Genomic DNA, 16,587 nt, shown 5'->3' with positions numbered 1-16,587 from the left:
GGCTGCCATCCCGAGAACTCCTCGCCCCGGTGCCGCAGCCCTGAGCCCGTCCCTTCCTCCCGAAGCCGCAGCGCTGGCAGTGTCCCACATGGGCTGTCACTGCTGGGGGTGCACAGCTTCTACGGATAGAATGGACTAGGGATAGTCCTTGTGTATTTTATACTGGTATTGGGATCAATATTGGTTCTTTAGCGTTATTCACGTTAATTATTTTGTCTTATTCTATTAAATCTGTTTATATTTCAACCCTCAGTTTTCCCTTCTTTTCCCTGATTCCCCTTCCCAGGTGGGGAGGGGCCAATGGGTGAGAGAATAATTGTCTAAATGACAATACAGTGTTGTGGGTTTTCTCAAACCATTAACACCAGCAAAACCCTCTCAGGCTCTCCTGCCTCTGTGTCTCCTGTCACTTGTTCGGTACCAACCCCTTGCACCCGGGCGGTTTCATGCCTGTGAAGGGCTGTGCAGCAGAGGGCTTCGGGCCCCTGCTCCAGCCACAGGCAGCAATGACATTTCCCTTGTCACCATCTCCCTCCTAACACCTCCCAGGCCTGGCTGCCCTTCCCTGCCGCCGAGGGAGTGATGCAGCATTGAGGGGTCGAGCTCAGCCCACCCTGCTGCCCTGGGGCCCTGCGCCCCCAGGAATGACCAGGTCAGGCAGGACGCCGGGCCACGAGCGCCCCGGCCCCGCAGATCCCTGGCACAGGCTGCCCGAAGTGCAGACAAGGGGGCTCCTCCTCACATTGTCCTGCCCTGGCCAGGCGCGGCAGAGGGAGAAGCAGATGGCAGGGTTCAGCCTGCTGATGTTTCTTAAGAGCCGATGAGGAATTTCAGAGTACAACCTTTGCTCTGGGTGTTTATTACTTGCCCCTTCAGACAGCGGGAGAGGGCGTGCTGCAGCCTGCAGATGGCTCTAGGCTGGGTCTGCTTCTCTGGAGCTGGTGCCAAGGGCCCCGGCAGCTCAGGACCCGGCCACTGCTCAGCTGCTGAAGCACTTGACTGTCAGTTGCTCAGTGTTCCCATCTACAGCTCCTCATCTTCCTCCTCTGACCAGCTCAAGCTGTCACCAGAGTCCTCCCCCTGCACTGCCCCGGGCTCCTCCGCCTTGGCAGCTGCCTCTTTCTCCTGCTCGCCATGGGAGTGAGATCTGCTCTGGGGGAGTTCCAGCCTGGCCCAGGAGCCAGGGCTGGCTTTGCGAAGCATGATCTCCACTTTAGTAGGGACCATGCTCACAAAGCTCTTCTCTATTTCAATGACCTAGAGAGAAGGAAAGGTGCAGTGAGCTGGGCAGGGGAGGGCAGGCAGCATACACTCATCCTTGCCTTTACTGGCCGAGCGCTGCCAGCAGAGGAGAGAGAAGAGATTTCCTCTCCTCCGTCAGGAGACGGAGCAGGATGAAACCTGGGCTCCAGCTGAGGTCCATGGTGTTACATCTGCGCTGAGGCACGGGCATACCCACACCCGGCAGCACGCTCTGCTGCCCATGGGCGCAGGCAACATGCACTGGGAATAAAGGCAAGAAACGCACATGCACGTTCCCGAGTCTCAGTGCTCCTCCCCAGCCAGCAAGTGGCTGCAAAAGCAGAGAGCAAGTATCTCGGCAGGATTGCAGGGGGAAACAGGGACCTGCTGTGCCAAAGACCCTTTGGGGTAGTCTGGGACCAAACCCAGAACGCCTGCAGAGCCGGCAGTGACATCCAGCTCTGCTGTTAGCCCAGGATCAATCGGTGCCACCACCAGCAGCCTCCAAAACAGCCCCTCCTCACAACTCCTAAGGCATTTCCTAGCAGATGTGGCTATAAATGCCAACTCCTGGGCAACCTGTCTCCCAGGTGATTCCAACAGGAGCAAGCCAGCACTGTGGCAGTGTTTAAAGAGTAGCCAGGGTACCTCAGGTGGTGCAGAACAGTCAGAGGGGCACTAAGCCTAGGCACAGTCCTGGTGTGTCTCCCAGGCGGTGTTACCACTATGAGATCAATAGAGAAAAAACTATTTTCATCACTAGCCTTTGCTGCTATAGAAAACTGGAGCTCTGGAGATAAATGGGTACTCTCTGCTGTGACAGCTGTGGTGGACCTGTGTTCCCTGCAAGTCTTTGAGAGCTGGCAATGAATTGCACTGAGGGACAGACTATGAAATGGCTGTTTGTTCTACAGATGTGCTGGCTGGTGAAGAGACAGCGTCCTGGGGGCCACAGCATTTCTATCTAATTTCTTCTCTAATACAGCCAAAGTTGGCCTCATGCTCTGTGCATGGGCAGGACTGAGCAGAAATTACAGCAACAACCTTTTTACTGCTTTTTCAAAAGTCTCAGAATCCTGACTGTGCAGAGAGTAATTTTCCTTACCAGGACTCTGTGTTGGGGGCTGCAGACACTTCTCCCAGAGCACAGGCTGCCTTGCAGCACTGCAGCCCAGCCCCATGCAGATTATGGGAGTAGGGAAATGAAAGTAAACAGGATCTTACCCCCCAGAGATCCAGTTCTGCCTGGAAACTCTTATTCCCTTCAAAGATGATGTGAACCTCAAGCTGAAAGACCAACAGAAAATGACCTGAGTGGGTAGCACAGCACTGCCAGAGCTCTTCCCCTGGACAGTGTGGCTGCCTTCCAAGCATCGTAACGAATCCTGCATCCTGGCTCCAGTGTAATGCTTTGGTGATCCCCTCAGCACCTGAGAGCATTTCATCCCCTTCAGAGCATGCCTGGTTCACCTCTGCCACCAGTCGAGGGATTCAAGGCCAGCAAAGCCACCTGCTGAGGCTGGAAGCTGCCGGGAGTTCAGCTCAGGGATGGCAGATCGGCAGTGCCAACCCTGGCTGCAGCAACAGGCCAAACAGGCCATCAAAGAGTGCCAAGCACTGGGCTGGCTCCTGGCTGTTGGCTCACAAAAATCAGGTGCCACGAAAGCCCACATCCCCAGCCCAGCTCTGCTGGCCCCACTCACCATGGTGCGATTGGCTTTCACGCTGCTGAGGGTGGGCAGGGGATTCTTGGCGTAGACTGTCACCACCACCTGGCTGCTGGTTTGGTGCCAGTCCTGCCGGCACGACACCGCCTTCTTGTCCTGCCAAGGAGAAGGACCCATCACAGCACAGTGTCGAGCCCAAGCACACCCCAAACAGAGGGAATGTCCATGCTGGAGGATGCTCCTTTGCATGTCTCCTTCGCAGAGCACCAGCTGAGGCTGGCATCAGCTAAGCAAGATCAAACACTGCCTTTTGTGCAGGTTTTTGAGGGGAGGTGGTTCACGCAAAGGTGGGCAGCCTCTGCCAGGTTGTCCCATGCAACATGGGGCATCTGTGCTGTGCTTGGGGTTGCTCCAGATGGGCATGTTAAGACTAGAGATAGCCCCTTCTTGTTCCAGAGTCATTCTGCTGTATGCAAGCTCATAGGCGCTGCACACACTCAGGAAACTTGGTCTGGAGGGCAGTGCAGCAGGTGTTGCTGGACATGGATCATGCTACCACACTAAATTTGGGAGACAGATGAGCCCCAACAGGCCATGTTTCACCTTTCTCCTACAGAGCCTCTGCCTCGTCCATGCCACAGGCAGCTTTGGCCCCACCAGGCATTTCTGAGCATCACCAGCAGACAGACCCCCTGCAGACCCTCTCAGCATTGGCAGCCAAAGAAATGCCCCTGAAGGAATCCCAGCCCAAAACGCAGGTGAAAATTAGCACAAAGCATCTGCATCACAACATCAGAGTTCATTCACTGCAGCCTCCTTTACATCCACTATATGTTTTCTGCTCCAGGACAAAGAACTGCCCTCAGCACTGGTGAGGCCCCACCTCGAATATTGTGTTCAGTTTTGGGACCCTCATGACAAGACAGACATGGAGGTGCTGGAGCGTGTCCAGAGAAGGGCAACGGAGCTGGTGAGGGGTCTGGAGCACAAGACTCATGAGGAGCGGCTGAGGGAACTGGGGGTGTTCAGCCTGGAGAAAAGGAGGCTGAGGGGAGACCTTATCACTCTCCACAGCTCCCTGAAAGGAGGGGGTAGCGAGGGGGGGTCAGGCTCTTCTCCCAAGGAACAGGTGATGGGACAAGAAGAAATGGCGTCAGGTTGCACCAGGGGAGGTTTAAGATGGATATTAGGAAAAAATTCTTCACAGAAAGTGTTGTCCAGCACTGGAACAGGCTGCCCAGGGCAGTGGTGGGGTCAGAATCCCTGGAGGGATTTAAAAGATGGGCAGACATGGTGCTGAGGGACATGGGTTAGTGGTGGACTTGACAGTGCTGGGTTAATGGTTGGATTTGATGATCTTAAAAGTCTCTTCCAACTGTAACAATTCTATGATTCTATGATGCACTTTCAGAATAACCTGGGCTGCTTTGGTACAACTTTCCCAGCTTAAGCCTGTTTCCAGCCAAGAGCTTTCCTGGGGAAACCTACACACACTCATACAATATTGGGAACTGGGATCTTCTCCCCATTCCCCTCCACACCACCATGTTGGTAAGTAGATGAGGTCCCCCCTGGGAAGCGATTGCAGTAGGAAAGCTTCATTAAAACTGAATTCAGGCATCTGCAGTCATCTGTCAAAACTTTTGGGTTTTTTTTTGCAGGGCTTTTCCTTTGCTCAGCTGCCTGTCTCTGTGCGACAGCCTGCAGCACTGGCTATGCCGTGCCCAGGGCCAGCTCCTGCCTCATTCAGCTTCCTATTGCACACCTGCCCACTGGGTGTGAGACCTGACACGTTTTGTGAACGCAGGAGCAGCATTTTAAACAGCAGATGGGTGAAGATTTAGGTGAAGATTAGGCATTCCAACCCCGCACAGTCATCTGTCGGCAATTATGAAAATTAAGGGAATTAAATGCAGAAGCCCGTGTGAATGCAGAGCAAGGGAAGGAGCGCTCCTGGGGCACCAGTAATGGTACTTCGCTCATGTGTGTCACCTCCGCTGAAAGCTCCCTTACCCCCTTCCGCATCCAGCAGTGCCGCCCGTTGCTGCAGCCCGGCTGCTCCAGGAAGGTGCTGAAATCTGTTGTTTTGACTCCACAGCAGCTCCAGTACTTCATCCTGGGGAGAATGGGGTGACCTGAGTGGGGAGCACCCACAGGGACAGGAGAGGGGACCACAGCGAACTCCGGGGCAGTGGGGGAGAGGGGCTCAGAACCAGTAGCTCCCCCTGCCCACCTGTCACCCAGGGGGTGTCACCCACCACTGCACCAGTTGTGCTGCTGAAGCCACGCAACCTTGTGATGCAGCACTGTGAGCCCTCAGCAGAGTCTGTTTGGTCCCCAGTAAAGCATCGTTTCTTACCCCTCATGGAAGACAGGAACGCCAGGATGGAAACTACAAACATCTGTGTTGCTCCCTGCACCCTTGTAGACCTGTGGAGCAAGAAGCAGAAGGAAGTTTCAGCTGTGCAGCCAGGCGTCCACCCATCGGTGCCCATCCCTGCGTAAGGCACAGTGGGATGCCCAACATCATCCTTTCACTGGATCCAGCATCTGTGAGGCCTTACTCTGGGACTATGCCCAGCTGCCAGCCTGGCACCAATCCCTGGTCCCTGCCGGCAGGACAGCCACCCCGGCCTTGCCAGGACCCTGGTGTCACCCCTGCAACCCTGGCAGCAGCCCTTCCGTATGCCCCTCCCAAACACAGCCTGGTCAGCAGCACCAGCACAGTGGGCAAGTTTAGACACCCCAGAAATTCACTTTAAGGTGCAAAGGGCCGTTTGTCCATCCTGTCTCTTCCCCTGCTTCCCAGAGCGTGTCAGTCTGATGTCCTCATCTACCATCTTTTGCTCCCTGCTCCCTCATCCTCATCTTTTGCTCCCTGCTCGTTCCCTCTCTGCTGCTTTCCAAGTATACCAGCCCTCCCGCAGCGTGGTCGCTGTGGTGCACACCTCGAGGTGGGCAAACAGTCCTACACAGGGTGGCCTTGGGGCAAGGCAGACAGTGGGGTTGTGCTGCATTAATTAAATGCAGGGGGGAATTATTCCACCTGCATTTCATCTATGTGCACGTATCCTGAATATGTTATGTATTTCATTATAGGTAAATAGCAGCAGTGAAATGCAAACATGCTGCCGATCCAGGAATCTGGAAGACTCTTGCAGGAACATGGCTGGGAGGCAACCGAGTCAGCCTCTCCAGGCATGGGATGACCAGGAGCACATGGAGCCGATAGGCATTGCCACCTCCCACCCGCCCAGCACCCTGCCCAGCATCTGGCAGTAAGTGGGAGACGAGCCCCTGTGCCAGACCTGCAATGCTGCTGGCCACGCAGCACAGAGCATGCAAAGATGGGCTTCTGCCAGGTACTCACCGCCTTGCAGGATGTGTTCTTGCAGGCGGTGCCAGCTCTCACCTGGACAGCCGTCTCCTCTGCAAGAGCAATGCAGCTTCACCCCGGGGCATGCTCCTGCCCCCAAACCCTCCCTGCAGCCACCTCCCCAGCTAAGCACGCATGGCCTTGAGCATAGCCCACAGCAAGGTGCTGCCGAGATGCAGCGCTGGGGGTTTGCAGGTGGCAGAGCACGTGGCACCCACCATCCTGCGCTGAACCTGCGGTGCAGCACCCCACGCTGAACTCGCCACATGTAGCCCCGCTGCCATCCACTGGTGTGTCACTACCTGCACAACTGGCCTCAGGTGCCTCATCCTTGGAGGACAGGTTCAGTCTCTCCAGTGCCTGCTCCAGAGACCTGGATACTTTAATTGGCAGCAGTTGTCTTGGCTCATCAGAGCTGGGAAACAGCAACAGCAAAGGCCCAGTGGGTTGGGGTTTATTTTGCAATTTAAGTGCTGTTGCCTCTCCTGAGGAAGCAGCAAGGCAGGACACATGCAGAAGAAGCGGCACAGCAGGGTGACACTGCCAGCTGAGCCCGTCTCACCTTGGTCTTTCCCGCTGCATCTTCTCAGCTGATTTTGGTCCTTGGATGATGAGCTCCTCCACTGGTTTGGCCTTTGGCTTGTCCGAGGTCTCCTCTTCACTGAAAGGCTCAGGGAGCTTCTCCTTGCTGTGAAACCCCTTTGTGCATCCCTGAGCAGCAGAGGCAAGCCTGACACCTGCTTTGCCCTCCCTAGCCTGGCGGCTGCTCCCAAACCCTGCAAGTTTCCACGCTCTGGTGGCTCTGCGTCCTGCAGCGATGGGGTCAGACCCTGCACCAGACTGGGGTCTGTGGCCGCACGGATTGCCGGGGACAAGATGGCATGGCAGCCTCACCAGAGCCATGGCAGCCAGGTCTCAGCTCTGCTGCACCCCAGCCTGGCAGCTGAAGGGCAGCAAGGCTCTCCCCAACATCCCCGGGCCTCTGCTGCTGCCCTTCCTCCCCTAGGTTGCTCAGACTGGCGCTCGGAGCATTTTGTGTTCATCCCGCAGGATCCTGGTGGGGAATCACAGCCCCTTCCAACAGCCTTCTCCAGGACCAGCTCCCCCGGACTTTGGGAGCCTCACCCTTGCTTGCAGGCTTCTTGGAAGCAGACAGGAAATCCCCAACCGGCAGGGCAAAGGGGATGGCCTTGGCACAGGATGGGGACAGGGCAGGGGCAAGGAGGAGAGGATGGAGGAGCAGTGGGTGCATTTGGGCTGGTGGGTCACTCACCTTTATGGAGAGGAACTCAGAGAAGTCTGTCGTGCGTTTCTTGCAACAAGACCAGCCCTAGCACCAGGAGACAACAAACTGGTCAGGGGTGGGCCATCCCACCAGGCACAAGGTCCCTCACTGCGGTTGCAGCCCCGGCTCCTGCCCCACTCACCTTCAGGGCATCATGGAAGATGGGGACACCCGGGTGATACAGGCAGGAATCTGAAAAGGGAGAATCGGGCAGAACCTTTCAGGAGGATCAATCCTGCCCGTGAGCCACCCATGACACCTGGCAGCTCCTGAGCCAGCTCCAGCCATGCGGGCTGCCAGTGCTAGGCTTGGTTCAGCCTTGCCGGGGCCTTTGTGGCCGAGGCCACAGCCCAGGAAAGCAGCAGGCATTCCCACCCACCCCGGTGCAAGGCAGACGAGCCCACTTACCCTCGGTGTTTTGCTCCAGATCAAACCTCTGCCCGCAGCCCTTGTTGTAACACAGCAACGCCATAGCTCAGGCGTACTCGTGGCGTCCTTCACCCCTTCGGCAAAAATCCCATTAATCTCATCCCTGCCCGTGATCCCGCCTCTGCTTCCCCGCAATCTCCAGCCCAGGCGCAGGGAGGTGGCTTTGCCTATCTTTGGAGGCAGCCGGAGGAGGTGGCTGGTAACTGGAGAGCAGGCTAAAGATTGACATAGCGGCTCTGCAGCTGACGGGCCCCGGCACCCATGTTATCTCAAGAGGCATTTCTGTCCTGCCCCTGCACCCAGCAGAGGGAATGGGCGCTGCGGGGGGCGACTCTGTACCTGGCGTGGGCAGAGGACCTCCCAGCACCTGCCACCCTGCCAGCATCTGGCATGGAGGCATCAGTGCTAGCCTGGCACTCATGCTCTGCTTGGGGCATCCTGCGACTCCTCTTGACCAACTGCTCTCAGTTTCTTTAGTGTTTATAGAAGCAGCTGAAAGTTTCCTGCAAAAGAAGGGAAGAGAATTCCCAGCGTCCCAGGGCAAGACCCGTGCTGATCTCCCCCAGCTCCAAAAGCCACGACCATCTGCAAGATGGAGGCACCAGCAGACCAAAGCAGTGCGTGTGGCCGAGACATCCTTTGATGCAGGATCTTGTGGAACCCAGGGATGAGATCTGTCCCCTGGAAGATCATTGTTGTCACAGAAGAAGAGCACAAAATGTTACCTTGGGCCCGCTGTACCCAGGAGGGGTTTGCTTGGATTCCCTCCTCCCATGCTGGGACCCTTTGCTCTTGAGATCAAAGATTTTAGTCAGTTCCTACAAGCATCTAAAAAAAGTATTATTTTCTTTTTGTTGTTCCTGTTTGCAGAGACAGCTGTTTGCTGGGTGCTGCCCTTACCTGCCAGAGCACACAGCCCCTGGAGGGCTGTCAAGCCCAGGAATCGGGTTTGACATAAGCCATTGGCACTATCAGATGGCACAAAGGGCAGGTCCTGCAGGCAGCAGCTGTCCAGGGACTCCACTCAGGAGCGGCACCCACAGGGTCTGCCGTGGCTGACGTAACCCCATCACTGTCCCATGATGTTTATTTAACCTAGTTAATCCCCCCCCCAACAGCCTGCAGGATCTGCTGCTACCCCAAGGGGATCTCCAAAGTCCAGAGGTAGGATGAACCCTTGCTGAAATTCTGGAGCTCACCAGGCTGATGACTCCAGACTCATTTCCCACTGCCCTGCTGCTCCACCTCCAGCTCAGTTCTGCCATCCCCACCTTGAGACGCCCCAGCCAGCAGCAACCTCAGGCCTTTCCTTGTCATCTCATTAGCAAGGAAGGTGGCCCCACTGGAGGGGAGGACACATATCACCATCAGACCTCCTTACACCTGTATATAAACCCACTTCCAACACAAAAGCAAGGAGGGAAATGTGGAGGCACTGGGGAACTGTCACACCACCATGAGCCATGTGGCTTTAAGCTGATGCCTCCCTCAAAGGACTGCAGTGCCTCAAGACACAATAAATGACCCAATAGTCCCAAAGGTGGGTAAAAAACTGCCTCTGCTCAGGCAGGACAGATCGCTTGGGATCCGGGAAGCCACGCAGAGCCCTGCGACAGGGAAATTTGCAGTCCTGGGGGCTGGGCAGAGCTATAGGGTTTCAGATCCCCTTGTCCTTTCCACGAGCTGTCACAAGACTGCAGCTGTCACCGTCCCTGTGCCAGGGAGAATCTGGAGCTCGGGTTACCTCCCTGGCCTCGGAGAAAACGCCAAGGGGATGCTGTGGCTGACCCACAGGCCGAGGCTTGTCGCAGAGGGACCAGCAGGCAGCTGGGGGGGCTGTGGCCGGGCAGAGCCCCCTCGGCATCCCAAGAGCAGCAGCACCGCTCTGCCCTCGCCCCTCTGCTGCACCACTGCAGCCATCTGCAGGGAACAAGGTGGCTGGAAAGACAGAAGCTGCTGGGAACAGAGCACAGTGACATGCAGTACATTGGGGTGTCCGCAGCTCCTGGCCTAAGGAGAGGGTCCCCAGGGAGGACAAGGTGAGGGGGCACAGTGTGGGAGACAGACACGAGACATCCAGAAGAGATGAACTCCAGGGGAACCGCTGTCAGCCACCAGCAGACTCAAGGCCCTGCTAGAGCTGGTGCTTTAAAAATTAGGAAAGAAGAGGCGACGAGGTTCAGGTGAGGGCCTGCACATCCACCACACAGCAGCTAGTTTGAAGCTGTGTCTTCTGGCAGTTGCATTCAGGCCACAGGGCTGCATTGCTGGGTCCGGCCCTCCTCCAGGGCAGAGCTCCAAGTCAAGCAGAAGTCACCACACAAGCAGGGCCAGTTGTGGCCAACACCTCCGAAACAGCTTGCAAGGAATGGGCCGGCTGAGAATTAAAAATAAAACCTGTTTGATTTATGGGCACTGAATTTGATATATAACAGAACAAAAAGGAGGTGGAAAAATAGGACCAAATGGTTCTTAAACCCAATTTAATGTGTTTGCCCTTGAACAATCAGGGTCAGTGTAAAACAGCCACCAGAGTCCTGGGCAAAACATGCTGGATGCCTCCAGGGAGAGAAACACAGCTCACCCCTACCCTTCAACCATTTGGGATGCTCTGTGGAGCTGGGGTATCACAGGGATAGCAGAAGGGGAGTGCATTTCTAAAGCACTGGAGTAGTTCCTCTGTACAGAAGGCTGGTTAGGAGAAGAAAAATCCCTGACATACATATTATTGCTATGTATGCTGCACAAAGCTCGCAGGCAGGATTCACGTTTCAGTTATTTGGGAAATGAAATCTTTCCCATAAGAGTATGTGCTGAGCAATTTTCCAGCAGACATTCTGCCTGGCTGCTCTTCTTCTGACAGTGCTGCTGAGGGGTTATGTACCGGCTGTTGGCCAAGAGCTCTGCACTGATTGTACTCAACTGCTCAGAGAACAGGTCTGAAAAAGACCAGAAAACCAACAGAAATGGGGATGGGGGCAATCTGCCTCTCTCCATTCAAGAACACCACCACAGCTCAGGTTATTACAGGGCTATCACCCCAAAACTCTGCTCTCACCAAACAAACCTTCAAACTGGAGCCAGCTGCCCAGCTGATGAGGATTTTCTCCCTGCAGTTCAGGTGGTCTCTTGATCCCAGAGATAATTTTGTCTCCTCAGAGCTCAGCTGCTAAAGGAGCCCATTTACACCAGTGCTTGCTCTGAAAAGGCATCGAAAAGGGTACTTTGGGCCTCAACAGGGAATAGTCCAAAAAGAAAAGAATTCTGTCTACTCCTAAGACTGAGTTTTCTTGTCATTAGCTGGCATCCATAATGAAAAACTGCTGCCTGAAATAGCAGGGAGCATGGGGTTTACAGGTTTTCCTTTGGAGGCTCCTGTTGCCTTAAAGCATGGTCGCTATGGTCAAGTTACTCCAGGGGAGATTTAGGATGGACATTAGGAAAAATATCTTCACCAAAAGGGTTATCAAACATTGAAACAGGCTGCCCAGGTGTTAATGTTTGAGAAAACCCACAACACTGTATTGTCATTTAGACAATTATTCTCTCACCCATTGGCCCCTCCCCACCTGGGAAGGGGAATCAGGGAAAAGAAGGGAAAACTGAGGGTTGAAATATAAACAGATTTAATAGAATAAGACAAAATAATTAACGTGAATAACGCTAAAGAACCAATATTGATCCCAATACCAGTATAAAATACACAAGGACTATCCCTAGTCCATTCTATCCGTAGAAGCTGTGCACCCCCAGCAGTGACAGCCCATGTGGGACACTGCCAGCGCTGCGGCTTCGGGAGGAAGGGACGGGCGCAGGGCTCCGGCACCGGGGCGAGGAGTTCTCAGGATGGCAGCCGTCACGGGAGAGAGAGAACTCCTCAGCAAACTTTGTAATTTATAGTGAATGTGATGTTGACGGTACCCTGTTGGCCAGTTTGGCTCCAGTGCCCGGGTCTCGCTCCTCCTCATCCCTGCACCTGGTGAGCTTGAAAACACCGAGACCCTGAAACCCGCACACCATCGCTGGCTATGGAGTAAATATTTTCACAAACTGGAACACTGGAGTCTTCCACACGTGCAGTTTCCCCAAGCATTAGAAGAGAAATTAGTCTGGTGTCGCACAAACTGGTACACCAGGGCCGTGGTGGAGTCACTATCCCTGGAGGTATTTAACAGATGGGCAGACCTGGTGCTGAGGGACATGGGTTCGTGGTGGACTTGGCAGTGTTGGGTTGATGATTGGACTGGATGATCTTAAAGGTCCCTTCCAACCTAGATGATTCCATGATTCTACGAGCTCAGGCAGAGCAGAGTGACCAGGCTGAAGTGAGGGAAAGCGGCCTGAAGGCAGTGTTGTGGCCTGGCTGAGCTCCCGGCTTTCTCCCTCTCCTTTTGGCTACCTCTGGCACTTGGGTGACTCACCAGGGAGACAAGCAGGTACCTGAGCCATGACCCAGGCAGAAGAGGGAATGACAGCATCTTTCAACAAGGCCTCAGGAAATCACGTCTTCCTTCTTTCAGCTCCCACAGGTAGCTCACTGGAAAAGTAGTTTAGCATATTCCACCATTTGTAGCTTTCTATGATAAATGACAGCTTCTAGTGAGATGCACTGTGCCAAAAAAAAAAGGGAAACGTTTATCTACTGCTTTGATGTGACAAAATTATCCAGGTACCCGTTGGTTTTTTCAGGTTTATCTTTGATTCTTGCAAATGCAGTCACCGTTGTTTAAGGGGAACCTGCATAAAGCACAGGTTGTAGCTTCCAAATCCCATAAATGACCAGGGTTTAAAGCTAAGAGCAAAGTAACACGGACCAGACTGCTCATCAGTCCTTGGCCTGGTATGAACTGATACCATGTAAGTGCATTTTGAACAAGCTGATCAGATATGACAGCAAAAGGCAAGGGTGTCTCTTCATGACAGTCAAAATACTTCGTCAGTCTGCAACTACAAAACAGGCAGCGATCTGGGAGAGCGTGCAGAGGAAAGCATTCCCTTCCGTGCACTGCCTGTATCTCAGCAAATTGCAACGGTGCTTGCGCAGGGTCCAGCCTCCGGAGTTGCACTCACAACCTTATCCACACTGTGTCAGCACTGACAGCAGCACCCAAAGGGCTTCAGACTGTGGCCTCTAGAACTGCTCCAGAGCAGGGCAGCCTTGCTTGCTCCTGTGCCCAGCCTTAAATCCTTCTGCACTACAAGCACTCCCAGTGGCCATTTCCTCCTGCCTCTGAAAACCTTCATAACGGTTTGCTTTACAGTTTCATTACTAGAACCTCAGTCACAGGTTTTCAGTTGCCTCCTTTAAAGCAAACGAGAACCGTTACCTCTAGCATTCACACCAGAGCATAGTTTCAGTTCTCTTCATAGAATTACAGAATGGTTTAGGTTGGAAAGGACCTTAAAGATCACCTAGTCCCAACCCACCTGCCCTGGGTTGCTCCAAGCCCCGTCCAACCTGGCCTTGAACACCTCCAGGGGTGGGGCAGCCACAGCTTCTTGGGGCAACCTGCGCCAGGGGCTCACCACCCTCAAGGGGAAAAATTTCTTCCTAGTATCTCATCTAAGTCTCCCTCCTTCCAGTTTGAAGCCATTCCCCCTCGTCCTATCAATACGTGCCCTTGTAAAAAGTCCCTCTCCAGCTTTCCTGTAGGCCGCATTCAGATACTGGAAGGGCTCTAAAGTCTCCCCGGAGCCTTCTCTTCTGCAGGCTGAACACCACCAACTCTCTCAGCCTGTCCTCACAGCAGAGGGGCTCCAGCCCTCAGAGCATCTTTGTGGCCTCCTCTGGACCTGCTCCAACAAGTCCGTATCTCTGCTGTGCTAAGGGCCCAGAGCTGGAGGCCAGCACTACAGGGGGGTCCCACCAGAGGGGCAGAATCCCCTCCCTCACCCTGCTGGCCACGCTGCTGGGGATGCAGCCCAGGGTACTGGTGGCTTTCTGGGCTGCCAGTGCATATTGCTGGCTCATGTTGAGCTTCTCACCAACCAACACCCCCAAGTCCTTCTTAGGGCTGCTCTCAATCCATTCTCTACCCAGTCTGGATTTGTGCTTGGGATTGCCCAGGACACACGTGTAAGACCTTGCACTTGGCCTGGCTGAACCTCATGAGATTGGCACAGGCCCACCTCTCCACCCTGTCCAGGTCCCTCTGGATGGCATCCCTTTCGATCACATTTGAGCTCTGCCATTTCCCTAAGGCAGCAACTTCTCTTTTAACTGCTCAGGAACAAGCAAACAGAATTCACAGAGTCACAGAATTCACAGAATGGTTAGGGTTGGAAGGGACCTCTGGAGATCATCTAGTCCAATCCCCCTGCCAGAGCAGGGTCACCTACAGCACGTAGCACAGGACAGCGTCCAGGCGGGTTTTGAATGTCTCCAGAGTGGGAGACTCCACCACCTCTCTGGGCAGCCTGTGCCACTGCTCCACTACCCTCAAAGTAAAGAAGTTCCTTCTCATGTTAAGATGGAACTTCCTATGTTCAAGTTTATGCCCATTACCCCTCGTCCTATCACTGGGCGCCACTGAAAAAAGACTACTCCCATCCCCCTGGCATCCTCCCATTAAGTATTTGTATGTATTAATAAGATCCCCCCTCAATCTTCTTTTCTCTAGACTAAAGAGACCCAAGTCCCTCAGCCTTTCCTCATAAGAAAGGTGCTCCAGTCCCCTAATCATCTTTGTTGCCCTTTGCTGGACCCTCTCCAGCAGTTCCCTGTCTTTCTTGAACTGGGGAGCCCAGAACTGGACACAGTACTCCAGATGCGGTCTCACCAGGGCAGAGTAGAGGGGGAGGATGACCTCCCTCGACCTGCTGGCCACACTCTTCTTGATGCACCCCAGGATGCCATTCGCCTTCTTGGCCGCCAGGGCACATTGCTGGCTCATGGTCATCCTGTTGTCCACCAGGACTCCCAGGTCCCTCTCCACAGAGCTGCTCTCCAGGAGGTCAGCCCCCAACCTGTACTGGTGCATGGGGTTATTCCTCCCCAGGTGCAGTACCCTACACTTACCCTTGTTGAACTTCATAAGGTTTCTTTCTGCCCAACTCTCCAGCCTGGCGAGGTCACGCTGTAAGGCAGCACAGCCTTCTGGCGTGTCAGCCACTCCTCCCAGTTTTGTGTCATCAGCAAACTTGCTGATGGTACACTCTATCCCTTCATCCAGATCATTGATGAATATGTTGAACAAAACTGGGCCCAGTACTGACCCCTGAGGGACACCACTTGTTACTAACCTCCAACTAGACTCTGCGCCACTAACCACAACCCTCTGAGCTCTATCTGTAAGCCAGTTCTCAATCCACCTCACTGTCCATTCATCTAAGCCACACTTCCTAAGCTTTCCTGTGAGGATGATGTGGGAGACAGTGTCGAAAGCCTTGCCAAAGTCAAGGTAGACAACATCCACTGCCCTCCCCTCATCCACCCATCTAGTTACTTTGTCATAGAAGGCTATCAGATTAGTCAGACATGACTTCCCCTTGGTGAATCCATGTTGACTACTTCTGATAATCTTCTTTTCATCCAGGTGCTTTGAGATGACTCCCAGAACAAGCTGCTCCATCATCTTCCCAGGGATGGAGGTGAGGCTGACCGGCCTGTAGTTTCCCGGGTCATCCTTCCTGCCCTTTTTGAAGACTGGAGTGACATTGGCTATCCTCCAGTCCTCAGGCACCTCACCTGTCCTCCAGGACCTTTCAAAGATAATGGAGAGAGGCCCAGCAATGACTTCCCCCAGCTCCCTCAGCACACGAGGGTGCATCCCATCAGGCCCCATGGATTTATGCATATCTAATTTATCTAACTGATCTTTAACGTGCTCCTTGTCAACCAAGGGATAGTCTTGCTTTGCCCAGACTTTCTCTGTTACCTGCAAAGTCTGGGTCTCACAAGGACTGGCCCGAACAGTGAAGACAGAAGCAAAGAAGGCATTTAGCAACTCCGCCTTCTCTGCATCATCCGTCACCACAGCACCTGTCTCATTCAACAACGGGCCCACATTTTCCCTAGTTTTCCTTTTGTCTCCTATATACTTAAAGAAACCCTTCCTGTTGGCCTTGACATCCCTCGCCAGGTTCAATTCCAAGGCTGCCTTGGCTTTCCTTGTTTCCTCCCTGCATAACCTGACAGCATTCTTGTATTCCTCCCAAGCAGTCAGCCCCTAAACCAGCTAAGCAATGGGCATAATGAGAGACACGCACCTGGGAGCAACTTCACAGTTTCTGCTAGTATTTCACACTTTGGATTAAATAACATACTTACCAAAAACACTTGGCATGAGTGAGCATCTGCCAGCCATCTTCCACACACAAGCCTCAAGAACAGATTCATCCTCTCCGCAGGGCAACAGAAAAGCTCATCAGCATTCTCCCCAACTTCTTTACGATTGTGCAGTATTTAGCTATTCTAGCAAAAAGTGCCAGGTGAAAAACATGACAAAACTCTTAATCCTGTACCTACAGGTAAGTCACAATCCCCCTGATAATCACCATCACATACTGTATCACCTCAGCAAGCCAGCTACTAGGCCAATGCTTTCAAATGCAGAAAACAAAACAAAACAAAGGACAGGGATAAACCA

At 53.8% G+C, this 16,587-nt stretch overlaps 1 protein-coding gene across 1 annotated transcript; it reads right to left on the bottom strand.

The window, feature by feature from the left end:
* Window positions 1-1,023: 1,023 nt before the first annotated feature.
* On the bottom strand, window positions 1,024-8,139 carry ITGB1BP2 (integrin beta 1 binding protein (melusin) 2). Its single transcript, XM_009881751.1, has 11 exons — window positions 7,979-8,139; window positions 7,713-7,762; window positions 7,559-7,615; window positions 6,848-6,996; window positions 6,588-6,700; window positions 6,280-6,338; window positions 5,269-5,339; window positions 4,923-5,025; window positions 2,946-3,065; window positions 2,467-2,529; window positions 1,024-1,257 (listed from the first exon to the last, which is right to left on the bottom strand). Exons 1-11 carry the CDS (start codon window positions 8,040-8,042, stop codon window positions 1,024-1,026), a joined length of 1,083 nt encoding a protein of 360 aa, XP_009880053.1. The 5' UTR covers window positions 8,043-8,139.
* Between the last annotated feature and the right edge of the window lie 8,448 nt (window positions 8,140-16,587).

The sequence above is a fragment of the Charadrius vociferus genome, unplaced genomic scaffold (genome assembly GCF_000708025.1).
Source record: "Charadrius vociferus isolate BGI_N301 unplaced genomic scaffold, ASM70802v2 scaffold472, whole genome shotgun sequence".
NCBI lineage: Eukaryota > Metazoa > Chordata > Aves > Charadriiformes > Charadriidae > Charadrius > Charadrius vociferus.
This window is presented reverse-complemented; position numbering and strand designations above follow the sequence as displayed.